Raw genomic sequence first — 15,000 nt, 5'->3', positions numbered from 1 at the left:
CGGGAGGGTTAACAGAGGTAGTATTTGTGTGGCAGATATGCAAGAATAAACAGTAGGAACATGCAAGAAATAGATTAACTCAAATGCCCAGGAGGGTCCCTAGATGTAATAGATACTTTCTGTTAACAAGGTGACCAAATTGGTAGTGGAGGAAGATGCTCTGAAAGCATAGTTGCTAGAATAATAACTGACTGGGCAAAATTCAGAGAGCTATTGCCTCTCTCAAAGTGAAAGGCAGATTGTACAATGCTTGTGTACAAACAACTATGCTATGTGATAGTAGAATGTGGGTTGTGACTGCATAGGGCATGCAAAGGCTGGAAGGAAATAAGGCTAGCAGTGTCAGCGTACAAGTACGACAATGTGTAAATGTATTAAGAGAAAAGTTAGGCATAAGAGGAATCAGAAAACCATGCTGGTTTGGACATGTGATGCATATGAATGAAGAGAATTGTATAAAGAAGTGTTAATCACTTAAAGTAGATGGCAACTGTGGAAGAGGGAGACACAAGAAGACATGCGGTGAAGTAGTGAGGACTATTCTAAGAATGTTGAGCCTCACAGAGATGATAATTGACCAACATGTCTGATAATGTAAAGTTCTTGAGAAGACCCACTTCAGTGAAACTCAGTTCTGGAAGTGCTGTTTGTTTCACCCATATACACCATTAAAACTTTTCATACACCCTACCCCAATAAACTAAACTACATCTCTCCTTCTCTTCCTCACATTTCCTTTTTTTTCATGCACTATGTTTATCTCTCCCTCCTCACTCCTGCAGCCCAATCTTGTTCCCTCTGTCCTGCCCACTGTATCATTGCTATCCTGGAATATGACACAATAGTCTTCTTTAATAACACAAATTCAAGGAAACAGTCTTGTACCACAATACTCCTCTAGATGTGAGCACATAAAGTCATTACAAAACTGGACATCACAACATCTAATGGTGGATGGTAAACTTACATCTATAACTTTCTCACACTACATCCCAAATACTAAGACCCCTCTTCTGAATCAAAAAATATTTCAGCTCTGATCCTCTTCAAGGCTCAAATAAAATGTACTTTGGAGAACTGCTCATATATATGAAACTTCACATCTATAGAACATTGTCGCTGCTTATACATGCAAACATCCTAGACTGCATCTAAAAAAGCCACCTAGTTTACAAACAGATTCATGTACTGACATCTGACTCATATCTGCATTACTTCTTCTTTCTGCCTCATTCGTGCATAGCTAGATGTCTACCTTACCCACTCAGCCCCAGCTAACACATCTGTTTCTCCTTCCCTCATTATTCCTAACTACAACAAAAGTATTATGCTCCTCTCAAAGTACCTAAGATGCCTGCCTTCTCCACCAAGTCCCTAATGACATGTTCTGTTCCCCTCCTCTCATCTCATTTATTGTTTGTCATACTTCCCAGATACTGAACTGAACTCCCTCCCCAATCCTTCATCCCCACCAGAATGACAACTCTCCAGAAATCCCTCATTTATACATGTTCTATACAAACATGATATAAAGCATATCATGTTTGTAAGAACAGGATACATTATATTTTATAATAACAGAACATCTATATATGAAGAATTTCCAGAGAGTTGTTATTCTAGACATAAAAGGATTTGGGAGATGATCAGGTTACAGATGTTCATACAAAACAATAACTACATCAACTTCACCTCTGACTAATAATAAAAAAAAAAATGAATGGTTGGTGATTAGTCATATTAGAAAAAAAACTATGTCACACATTTGAATAAAGGCAAAGAAGCAGAGCAAAGCACTGACATGGAACTTGCTCATCAATTTTAAACCATTGCAGCTGCTAAGATAAAGTGACACAAATATTTGAAATAGAAAATGCATAATAATATGGTATTTCAACTACTCACATTAAAAAATGGATGCTGTTTTATTTCTTCAGCTCCATTGTAACCAAGTCGTTTAGTAGGATCTTTGTGTAGTAAAGAAATAATGTAAGATTTTGTTGCAGGAGAAAAATGTTGAGGAATCGGTGGATGTTTTTCAAGAATTCGCCTATAAACGAGAGAGAGAGAGAGAGAGAGAGAGAGAAAGAAATCAATGAAGGAGATGAAATTTTAAACAAACTGTGTAAAATTTCAAAATGAAATCAACCATTTTGTTTTATGCATTTTACATAATCACCTAAGAATTAAATGGTAGAACTTATTCCAATATGCGGGATTAAAAATCTTAATTTAGAGCAAATCAATTCAAGTTTATACAGTGAAGAAAATCAAACCATTATTTGTTTTTAAAGTGAAAAGAATAACTAATGAATAAATCTTACTTTGAGATTTCTTTTGATGAGTTCCGTTCTCCATCAACAGTAAAAGGTGATGCCCCAGTTAACAGTTCATATGTAAGGACTCCAAGTGCCCACCAGTCAACAGACTAATAGAGAGAAACATAACAAATTTAATAAGAAACATTTCATATTAGTCTTATTATATTTGAACACCAAGCTACATTTTTCTCAAAACGCTATCTGAAAATGAGCAATGAAGTGTAAAATGAACCAAAGCTAGTTTAACTGAAGTAAGTTAAAGTTAGCTTATTTAATACCAGAAGCATTGAAAAGCTAAATAGAAATAAATATGCAGTGAAAAAACTATATTAGCCAATGATTAATATTACATTATTTTCTCTGACAAGTATGGGAGACATCTCCAGACAAGTTTTATTTTTATTTTAACTTCATCACTGAAGCAAAACCTTAAATGTATTTACCAAAATAGTGATAAATGAATCATTAAGTAAATGTACAACAGTGTACCTTGGTTTGCATTGAAAAGAATTTTTTTTAGAAATTCAATCATCAAAGTCACCAATGGTTAAATAGGTGAATACACAAGTATTCAGGAATAGACGACCATGAAAACTTTTCAATGCCATCATTCTGATTCTTGCTGCAGATCTGTTAAGGAACTATAGGGAAAAAGGTTCTAAACATGAAAGGGTGAATTCATATCAAAAGACTTTAAATGTTAACATGATGAGGGCAAACATATTAGTAGGTAGTAGTAACAAAAAAAAAAGTGATTTGTATGAGATGAGTGAAAACTCATCATGTGTGTATGTTTGTGTGTGTGTGTGTGTGTGTGTGTGTGTGTGTGTTTATTGACGTAAATGGATGTCAAGTTGCATTCATTTATGTTAACAGTTACTTAAGTAGTGGTGAGGTTGATATGATCAACTAAAAGCCCTTAAAGTCAGTGACCTTACATGGCTACAACTCAATGATTAAAAAAAGGTCAAAAGGTACTGACAACAAAGTTGTTGTTGGCACCCCATCGCTTACGACGTCGAGGGTTCCAGTTGATCCGATCAACAGAACAGCCTGCTCGTGAAATTAACGTGCAAGTGGCTGAGCACTCCACAGACACGTGTACTCTTAACGTAGTTCTCGGGGATATTCAGTGTGACACAGTGTGACAAGGCTGACCCTTTGAATTACAAGCACAACAGAAACAGGAAGTAAGAGTGAGAGAAAGTTGTGGTGGAAGAGTACAGCAGGGTTCACCACCATCCCCTGCCGGAGCCTCGTGGAGCTTTAGGTGTTTTCGCTCAATAAACACTCACAACGCCCGGTCTGGGAATCGAAACCACGATCCTATGACCGCGAGTCCGCTGTCCTAACCACTGGGCCATTGCACCTCCACTACTGACAACAAAGTACATGGTGGTAAAGAGATGGAGAAAAAAGAGGGGACATGGAAGAGTGGTACCTGGATGTAGCAATATGACACAAAATTTGACATTATGACATAAAAATTTGCTAATCACTAAATCCAAGTAAAAAATGCTAACAATACAGTTACATATGAACTTACAAAATCATGTCCAGCTGAACTTCCTCTTACAACTTCAGGTGCCATATATTCCATGGTGCCACAATATGAATAGGCACGATGAGTCTATAATGAAACAACAATTAGATTAAAGTTTAATTATTGGAGCATAAATATTTCTTTAGCAAGTTTAAGTTAGCTGAAAGGAATAGTATAGTTAACTTTGATGCTATGCTGTGTGATTTGAGTTAGGGAGTGAACCAATTCTCATGTGGTTTACCAACTCAAATTTGAAAAACAACTAAGATGCTATATTAGCTGGAAACTGGCAACTTTTCACATGGTTTACACTACTGAAAACAAACTTTGGCTCAGCTATTTCAATTTCCATCAATCTGTTTGAGAGGATGAGAGCATCCCGATGATTCAGAATGATTAAAAACCAAATTAAAAGTCCTTCCAACTATTGAAAAAAGTTAATTAGAAGGTTTAACCATTTCTGTTGAAATAGGTTTCTTTCAATTAGAGGTAATATTTATCCCCACTCAAACGTGGATGTTCTGTCAGAACAAACTATGCAGCAGTATTTACCACGAGAGAAACTCTCATATTGGCTTATCTCCCTGCTAGCAATATAAACAAAAGTGTATTTTGTACCGGAAGCCAATATGAGAGTTTCTCTCATGGTATTTACTGTGGTATAGTTTGTTTTAACAGAACATCCGTGTTTAAGTGGAGATAAATATTACCTTTTGGCATTAATACTACCTTTGTTGCTAATATATATTCTTTCAATTAGTTTTGAATATAATGAATTAGTAAAATAACTGTCAATATGAAACTGGGGTTTGGAACATAAATCAGCAGACTATTTTGATGGCAAATTATAATTTAGATCACATTAAAACAGGAGGTTTGTATTATAAGACCAGGACAGACTCAGACAGGTTCAAATGAAGAGCTAAAAATGTAGAGAAGCATTTGCAAATGCTACACTTGTCTCAAAACCCAAATAGATCCCAGGTTTAAATGATATTTTTTAATAGTTAGAACTTGTCATACAATATTGGATAAACAAGAATACAGTTGCTGTTATGAAAAATTCAATTTTAAAAATATTTGAATTGAAATACTCATAGAAAAGTAAATATCATTATGGATTTCAGCTGTTTTGTATTTCTGGAACAACAGTAGCAGTCTATCATTTTATGCAGGTTAATTTCATAAAAGTATAAGAAAATATTCTATTTAATTTCTGTAGCTTGAAGCAAACAAAACTTTTGATAGATCTGAAATTAAAATACATCCATGTATTCTGAAAGCTTATGTATTATCCACCAGAAAACCTTTGTACATATTACCAGCTGGATGATCCGAGTTAATCCTTGTTAAGGACTCCAAACTCCAGCTACATCTTTATAAAAAGAAACACTGTCTTTTGTAATTTCTCTCAAACTTAATTTACTCTCTCCAACTAAAAGTAAATTTCTAAAAACAAGCATCAAAAACTCCATTCCTTGTAATTTCAAAAAATTACGGCTAAAAATATATTATAATTCCACATCTTAACTATAAAAGCAAAGAGATGGCAGCAACTGTAGTTTAACAGCATAAAACAGCATGAAAAACTTTATTCAGTTTCATCCTTACACCTTGTGACTGCAGTTCTCAAAAGGATCAAACTCGTTTCATTCTAACAGAAGTTTGAGAAAATAAATCAAATAACATGGCAGGGTTGGTTCAACAAACTTTATCACACCAACATATAGACTCTAGCCTTGTGCTTCGTAAAAGAAATCAATATTCTAAAAGTACAAAGTTATTTTAGTCCAAGAAAAAAAAAAATCTTCTAATATTTATTGTATATATCAACAAGACCAACTACTAAAATATTTTTACACATAGTAACGCTATTGATACAACGTGGTTCTTACCGTGTCACCAGGAAGGAATTCTTTACTCAAACCAAAATCAGTGAGAACAATGTGACCTGAGGAATCCAAAAGAATGTTCTCCAGCTTGATGTCGCGGTAAATGATACCAAGCTAAAATCATAAAAGAAAAAGTTTTTCATAGTCTCTTTCAGTACTTCTTCCTACAAACTTCTACTGACTGTTTTCTTTTACTAACAGTAAATATCAGGAGATATAATTTGTTTAAGATGAAGATTAATTTCACAATAGTTTAATTTAAATAGCTACAGATTAAATGATGGAAACAAAATGTAACAGAAAGTGAAATCCAGAATGATACACTGAAGAGGAGGGATGACGAGACTAAATGTTTAATTAAGGTCCCAATAAATGAAATACAAAAAGGAAGTGATAGCAGAAAGCAAGACAAAAAAGATGCAAGGATTGTATGGAGCAACGCAGAGTGAAGTAACAAAATTTAATTTTATTAAATAATTTCCATATCACTATTTAAATTAGTCACCATTGGTTTCAGATTTTGGCACAATGTCAGCAAATTTGGGGGAGAGGCTAGTCAATTATATTGACCCCAGTGATCAACTGGTACTTATCTTATCAAGCCCAAAAGGATGACAAGCAAGGTCAACCATAGTGGAATTTGAACTCAGAACGTATAGAAGGATGAAATACTTCTAAGCATTTTGTCTGGCATGCTAACAATTCTGCCAGCTTGCTGCTTCAATTAGTCGCTAAATATTGGTTTCAAATTTTGGTACAAGACAAGCAATGTCATCGACCCCGGTATTCAACTGGTACTTACTTTCTCAACCCCCAAAAGGACGAAAGGCAAAGTTGACAGATGTAATGATTTGCTGTACTTGATACGCTGTGTCAAACTAAGTAAAATTGCTGTCTTCCACACATACAGGTATGTTCTTTCAGGTGCCAGTGCCACTTAAAAAGCACCTGTGCTGGTTTCGTGTTAATGCACCCATGCTGGTGCTGCTTAGATGCATTTGTGCTGGTGGCATGTAATAAGCACCCAGCACACTTTATTAAGTGTTTGATGTTAGGAAGGGCATCTAGCTGTAGAAGTCATGCCACAACAGACAGTTGAAGTCTGGACAGCTCTCTGCTAGTCAGTTCCGTGTCAAGCTGTCCAACTCATGCCATCATAGAAAGCGGATGCTAAATGATGATGATGATGAATGTAAAGACAGACAAAATGCCGCTAAGCATTTTGCCCAGCGTTCTAATGATTCTGCCAGCTCACTGCCTTAATTAGTCACTAAAGATTAAAAATGAAAATTATTTCAGTGGTTTATGTTTAAATTATACAACAAAATCTATTATTGAACCTTTATCCATTTTTTTATATTTTCTTTCTATTTTTATACTTAGTAATTTTTTTTTCATTGTATGTGCAAATTTGAATATTTCACTTGGTATCAGGAGCAACTTTACCAGACGAGATATCCTTTCTAAGATAAGCAATTCCATTGGCAAATTAGCAAAACCAATAAAAACTCAATAGTATAATGAACAATAATTAGATTGTAATTTAAAACATTTCAAATGTAAATTCATTTAAAATAAACACCTACAAGAATTTTTCTTTGTCTCGATAAACAACAAATGATGGTTTTTACCTTGTGTAAAGTCTCCAATGCTAAAACAATTTCTCCAATGTAGATTTGGACTTCAGATTCAGAAAAATGTTCTCGATTGAACAAATGTGTGAACATTTCACCCCCATTCACATAATCTGAAATACAAGTTCCAAAACAAACACATAAACAACATAAGTAGGACAGACACATCCAATATCTAACTCTAATAGAATGAATTTTCAGTCAGATGTTTAAAGGTATAACATTTGTATATTTGACCACACTGCTAATATTAAAATTATGAAAAAGAATAAAGTATTAAGACAACACACACACACACACACAGAAGTTGTTAAGTTCTGTTTATTTAACCCATTAGCATTTAAACTGGTCATGTCCAGTCAAAATATTCTACCAGTTTTATGCCCAACTGGTCACATCTTGCCTCTCACACCAACTCTGCAATACCATTCTAAAAGCTAAGTTACCTCATCGAAATCTCAAAGCTTTCAGCTAATGCATGATTAGTTCAAAACAATGTGAATAAATAAGCATTACATTTGACAAAATAATGCGAATGTTAAAGAGTTAAAGATCTGAAGGAATTATAAGAGCATGTGTTTATTGGGTATTTCTGTGCAAAATCAAAGAAATTTTTGAAAAAATTGAAGCTAACCGAAACCAATTTCTTTCAAACTATGCATGCTAAATGGCCATTATATGAAACCTTCAGATATGAAATATTTTTACCTGACTCTAATATTTGCTGAGTTATGACCATTTGAAATTTTCAAAAAAGTGACATTTTATCAGTTACTCAATAATTTGAGAAGTCATATCTCAGCTACTGAGCTAGAAAGCTCAATTTGTTTTTTTCCATTTTAAAGCATTTAAATAGATTTACAACTTTTGTTTAGTGTATTTTTCCCTCACAATAAAAATAAAGAAGTTGACCTAAAATCTGACCACTGACCTTTCATAGATTAAAAGACGTAGTTATCGATTTTTTAAAATTTTGTCCAAATATTGCCCTACTTAGTCACAACTCACATAAAAAAAAAAATTCATACTGGGATCTCAATGGAAAGTATTTTTAATAAATATAACTATAGTGAAAAGTAGTGGCAAGTTATCAAAAATTGCTTACTAAGCAAGACAATTTGAGTTTGAAGGAGAAAACAAAGTGTTGATAATCAAAATAAGTATTTTTATTATTTCAATAATAATGTCAACTTTAATTGTAACTACGTTATAGCTCTGCTATAGTCAATGGTGAGCTTTCTAGCTCAAATAGCAGCTGAGATATGGCTTTTCAAAGTTGTTGAGTAACTGAAAAATGTCACTTTTTAAAAAATTTCAAATGGTAATAACTCAGCAAATATTAGAGTCAGGTAAAAAATATTTCATATTTAAAGGTTTCATAAGAAGGCCATTCAGCATGCAAAGTTTGAAAGAAATTGGTTTCGGTCACCTTTGGCACCTGTGTTGTATTATGAAACTGACCATTCAATCAAAATAGGAGTCAAATTTTATAAATAAATTTTTCAGCAACATTAATAACATTATTATGTTTTCCAAAGGTATTTGATATTTATTGTTATACTTGGGGGTATAGAAAAAAAATGACTGACAACTGTATACCCAGACAGCTGTTGTATGGCAAGCTTATGCAGAGCTTGCACAAATGAGGAAGACCTAAATTGAGGTACAAAGACACTCTGAAAAGTAACCACAAATGGAGTGGCATTAGACCACACAAACTCAAAGCCTCTGCCACAAACAGATCAGCATGGAGGTCGCTCACCTCACAAGCAGCAGCTGACTACAAAGAGGACCGGCAGCAGCATCTCGATGCTGCAAGAGAAAGACGTCACAGGGCAGCATCTGCCTCAATTCAGTCAACAGACTATTGCTGTGACATCTGTGGGAACCTGAGTACTTCTAGCTTTGGACTGTAGAGTCACATGCGCTTTCATCACTGAGAACACAGACTTTGTCATCATTGAACACTGATGGACTACCTACCACGTACTTGGGGATGGTCATCTTTTGCGAATATCTGTTTCAAATACACATTTTCACATCAAGAATCATGCAAAACAAATACATAAATGTAACGTTAATATTTACTTTTACTTTAATTCTTAAAAATGATGAACTAGAATTTTAAAGATTCACTTTAGAAACTGAAACACTTACATTTTTACTGATGAAAGTGGAAAATATTAAATACTGATGAAAATACAATTATTTCTTTCTTTTTATCATCGTCAATGAATATAAAATGTTTGCTTACCAAGAATTAAGTGAAGTTTTGCATCAGTTTGGAAAGCATAATGAAGTGTAACTAAAAATGGAGACTGGCGTATAGCTTCAAGGACTTGACGCTCTGTTTTAGTGTGTTCTGTTGTCTTGTTTTTTTGAACTATACTGGCTTTTTTGAGAACTTTCATAGCATAAAGTTTACCACAGTCAAAGCCATTCACTTTACGAACAAGAAACACTTTACCATAAGCTAAACAAAAGAGAAAAAAACATAGAAACCTTAAAACTGAATATACAAATAACATACCCGTCAGAGTGTAAGTATCTTGAGAGAAAAGCTGAACATTAGAAGCATCAGTTGTGGCGTGCAAGAGAGACGATTGCGCTGGTATGGACATGTGGTGAGAATGGAGGAGGATAGCTGCGTGAAAAAGTGCCACACCCTAACAGTTGAGGGAACCCGTGGAAGAGGTAGGCCCAGGAAGACCTGGGCTGAGGTGGTGAGGCAAGACCTTCGTACATTGGGCCTCACCGAGGCGATGACTACTGACCGAGACCTTTGGAAATGTGCTATGCGTGAGAAGACCCGGCAAGCCAAGTAAGATCGTTGCCAGTGCCCCTGGACTGGTTCTTGTGCGGGTGGCACATGAGATGCACCATTTTGAGCGTGGCCGTTGCCAGTACCGCCTGACTGGCTCCTGTAGGATTTTCGAGTGAGATCGTTGCCAGCGTCCCTGGACTGGCTTGTGCGGGTGGCACATAAAAGACACCATTTCGAGCGTGGCCGTTTTCGTGCGGGTGACACGTAAAAGCACCCACTACACTCTCTGAGTGGTTGGCGTTAGGAAGGGCATCCAGCTGTAGAAACTCTGCCAAATCAGACTGGAGCCTGGTGTTGCCATCCGGTTTCACCAGTCCTCAGTCAAATCGTCCAACCCATGCTAGCATGGAAAACGGACGTTAAACGATGATGATGATGATGATGATGATGTACTTAGTCAACATTATCATCTAATTTTACCATGATGCTACTAGCAATTCTGAGTCTACAGTTCAGTGTCTTTTTATCTCACCCATGTCATCTTACTCATCAAGTTGTATCTTATCTTAATCTTCCTTAGTTATCTTTACTTTCTCTACCTTCTACCACCCACTTGCATTAGGTTTTCCGTCACCTGTGACATGTAGAAGATACCCATGCCAGTGACACATAAAAGGTATTTGTGCCGGTGACACGTAAAAGGCACACATGCTGATGACATGTAAAAGGCACTTGGTACACTCTGTGGGATGGCTGGCATTAGGAAGGGCATCCAGCTGTATAAACCAAGCCAAAATAGACTGGAGCCTGGTGCAGCCCTCCAGCTTACTAGTTCCTGTCAAACTAACCCATGCCAGCATAAAAAATGGATGCTAAATGATGATGATGATGATAGTGAAGATGATGGTGATAATGGTGGTGGTCGTGATGATGATGATGAGGAGGAGGAGGAGGACGGTGGTGGTGATGATGATGATGATGATGAGGAGGAGGAGGAGGTAACATATACCTTTGCATCAAATATCAGGATACAAACAAATAACATCAAGATAACATGTCACTAACACTAAACCAAAATGTCACAGTAAAGTGCAGCGAATATCGCTAACAAATAGTAAACTTTAAGTAGATGCAGGTGCATGACTGATTAACTTATAAGAAATTGCCAAAGATAACTGATTTCTATACAGGTCCGACCTAAGTAGTCAAATATTGAAAAGTAAACAATTTAAGATAAATAAATAACAATGATAATTTCTTGTGACTTAGCTTAAGCAATTCTGTAGCAGACAGATACAATCTAGTGAACTCAAAAACCAGTATATAATCCCAGAAAATTTGTTGATGCCAGCATGATTTATTTTGAAAATAATAATGAGTAACTGTTCTGAATACTGTAAGTGTTTAGTGTGGTTTACTAATGTCTTAATGCGAAGAAGCTGTGATCTCAGTATGTTCTGCTTTAAGGACAATGAGACAAGATCAAAATGAATAGTAAAATGCTGTATGTCCAACAACATCAACGATGATGGTGGCGGCAACAATAACAACAACAACACCGCCATCACTGCCATCATCATCATTTTACATCCACTTTCTATGTTGGCAGATGTAGGCAAGATCATTGCTCTCTCTCTCTCCTAAATGAGTTCAAGGGCTACATCTTGTTCATAAGTTTCACTGCTGATCTGGTTTCTACAGCTGAACACTCCTAACACCAACCACTTAACCCTTTCGTTACCAACCCGGCTGAAACTGGCTCTGGTTTTGAGTACAAATGTCTTGTTTTCATAAGTTTTGAATTAAAATCTTCCACCGAACCTTAGTCACAATTTATGTTCCTAACACCAGCTGAATGATAACTAAGATATTTTACTAAATTCTTTGTTATATTTAAAGTAATTGAAAGAAACACAGAGCATCTCAAAATAAATACAGTAACAAAAGGGTTAATGCATATTGGGTGCATATTTTGTTGGCATTGGAACTAGAGAGAAAAGAGATGAGAGAGTAAGACACGGGTAAGACATAGCTAAATATTAAGTGGCTGATGAATGTCAATACCAAACGGTCAGGGGGGAAATATAAGCAGATTGGATGGGGTACATCTGATAAGGTTCCTTATGCTTGTCTTGAGATGAGCAACAGAGTTAGGGTAATATGTATGGGAAAGAGAGAGACAGAGAGTTGCAGAGTGGGTCATATAAATCCAGTAGCATCCCTAGTTACACTGAAAGTAATACATGATGAACATAAGAGATACACTATTATCTATAGTCATACTGTAGCATAGTACAGTGAGAGTAAGAAAAAGAGTAATTAAGAGATGAGCTATAGGGACATGAGCACTAGAGGAGTAGGTGATAAAGGCAAAGGTAATAAAGACATGGATGACAGTAATATGATAAGAAGTGTGAGTGAACAGAGGAGCAAGTAAGAGAAAGATGAATGAGAGGGGTGATAGAGAAATAAGAGGCTATCAAAGTAGGTAGAATTCTGGTTTAAGCACCTCATATAACTAACAGTCCATAACTTCTTTATTTTTTGGAATTTTCAGAAAATTTTTACAAATTTGTGTTCTACACATGAGGATTCATATGATTATGCAAAAAAAAAAAAAAAAAAGGTTCTGTGTGTGTAATTTAACCCATTACCTCCCATAATTCTATTAACTGGAATTTTTTTAATGAAACTTTGAATTCTAGCATAAAACAGCCTTAGAAACATGCTGGAATGATCAAAGTAACATTTCAAAATAACATTTTAAATAGAAATAAGCAAGATATAGGGTGAAAAATTAGCAAACCTCATTTGAATATCAGAGAAATATACCTAGTAGATATAGCAAAAAGTTTAGATATGTGTAAATATTGACAGATAATTACGAAATTTGTAATTTTTAAGTGATCTCATATGAGATCACTGGTAGGTAATGGGTTAAGGGCGATTTTGTTGTTTTTAGCACATCTCACGACCACCATCCTCATTTCTTTGTCCTTCTGACATGATGCTTTTCATTATTTTTCTCCCCATAAACACATTCAATGGAATAATAATGCATCCAAGGGTGGTCCATTGCTGGGATTTATGCAAAGAATTCAGACTGTCTGTATTTTAAAGTGATTTTTAAAAAAAATTCAGAAAAAAAGAGCAGAAATTTTAGAATTTATGGGGTAAGGGAGGAAGGGGTTAGATATTAAAAATTTTTTTTTCATAATTGTATGTGTAGAACACAAATTTGCAAAAATTTTCAGAAAATTCCAAAAAGTAAAACTGTTATAAGGGGCTATAATATGGGGTGCTAAAACAAGAATTCAGTCAAGAAGTAGACTTAATAGTATACACATACACACACACATATATATGTATCACCATTTGTATATCATACTAAGTATGTACACACCATTAGAAGGCATACTGGGTGGTTAAGAAGTTTGCTTTGAAATATAAATTGCATACGTGCACTGTAACCTTTAAATCAAAACATGCTATCATAGGTGGAAACTTACATTTCTGGTGGTATTATATATAAAAACTATTGAACATGGATATAAAACTATATTCAGGTTATAAAATCTAAATTGATATTATGGTTATACTTGGGTCCCATCCCCAAGCCATCCTATTTTATAGGACAAATATAAAAATACTCTGAAATTTGCAACGTTCAATCCCAGGAATTTGGGATAAGGGATTCTTAGCCTGTAAAAATTATTTTTACGTCTTTTTTCCCCTTTTCTTATGCACGCTAAGTAATTCAAAACTCCAGCATCAGAGAAATTACATTTCTGGAACTAAATAAAATAAATATACCAAATGGAGAGAAAGAAATCCATGCCAAAACCTTACCTCCGGTACCAAGAACTTTCAATAATTCGAAGTCTTTCATGGTCACCTTTCCTTTTCCAGCCATATTCACTGAAATTGAAAAAAGTAAAAATACATTAAGACAATGTTTTTTTTTTTTGTGAAAGTAATAATGATGCTGGTGATTATGGAAATACTGCTGCTGCTGCTGATTGATTTTAAATAATCTGGATTTGAATACTTATGAATCCAACTTTACAATTTGGGTTGCAGATATGCTTGTATCACACATCTAGACATAGATGACATTATGCGTGTCAGAAAGTCAAATCTGTCTTTCAGTAAAGCTTTCTGGGGTAAAGTAAAATGATCACAACTAATCTCCTATCACATTTACTTTCTATGTGTGTGTGTGTGTGTGTGTGTGTGTGTGTGTGTGTGCGTGTGTATCTTAATGTTTGTCTTTACATAGAGTTATAAGAACAGTTTTACATTAATCTGATGGATTACTCTATACTTTTGTAGCATACAAATTAATTATCCTTAAACAAGAATGTTGTTGCAGTTAGCTAAGCCATTGTCCGATGACGGCTTAGCTAGCCAAAACTTCAAAGTCACTGTCAACAATATTCTCGTTTAAGAATAATAAATGTGTGCGTGTGTGTGTGTGTGTGTGTTCATATATATATATAATACAAAGGATATATAAGCATGTATATACACATATATGTACACACTTACATCTACATGTGTATATAGATGCATATTCGGGTACAGGACGTTAGAAAAATGAACTACAGACAACGGCATGAACACATAGGAAACAAATAGCCACTTGTGGAATTATTCTTTCATCAGCTGCCTCTATTCTGAACTAGGCGTTTCGCAGATAATATATTGATAGAAAAGGTAAGACAACAAAAGAAAGAAAGGAACCTCGATATTATGTAAATAGAGGAATTTATCTGTAAATAATATGTGACAATTATTCGGTAGCCATGATAAAACTCTGAGTTTTGGATGTTGGGGCGGAAACCAA

The 15,000-nt window shown here is 35.0% G+C and overlaps 1 protein-coding gene across 1 annotated transcript in view; it reads right to left on the bottom strand.

Moving 5' to 3' along the window:
* LOC106869891 (ribosomal protein S6 kinase alpha-5) overlaps positions 1-15,000 on the bottom strand; it is a 44,115-nt gene that overhangs the window by 17,341 nt on the left and 11,774 nt on the right. The window contains exons 2-8 of the mRNA XM_014915813.3: positions 14,004-14,072; positions 9,645-9,863; positions 7,388-7,503; positions 5,760-5,870; positions 3,868-3,951; positions 2,325-2,428; positions 1,906-2,050 (exon numbers count right to left, since the gene is read on the bottom strand). Coding sequence (XP_014771299.1) covers positions 1,906-2,050; positions 2,325-2,428; positions 3,868-3,951; positions 5,760-5,870; positions 7,388-7,503; positions 9,645-9,863; positions 14,004-14,072 — 848 coding nt within the window. The remainder of the gene's footprint in view (positions 1-1,905; positions 2,051-2,324; positions 2,429-3,867; positions 3,952-5,759; positions 5,871-7,387; positions 7,504-9,644; positions 9,864-14,003; positions 14,073-15,000) is intronic.

Source organism: Octopus bimaculoides, chromosome 11 (assembly GCF_046866305.1).
Source record: "Octopus bimaculoides isolate indiv1 chromosome 11, ASM4686630v1, whole genome shotgun sequence".
NCBI classification, from domain to species: Eukaryota; Metazoa; Mollusca; class Cephalopoda; order Octopoda; family Octopodidae; genus Octopus; species Octopus bimaculoides.
Note: the sequence above shows the minus strand (reverse complement) of the source record. Positions and strands in the feature narration are given on the sequence as shown.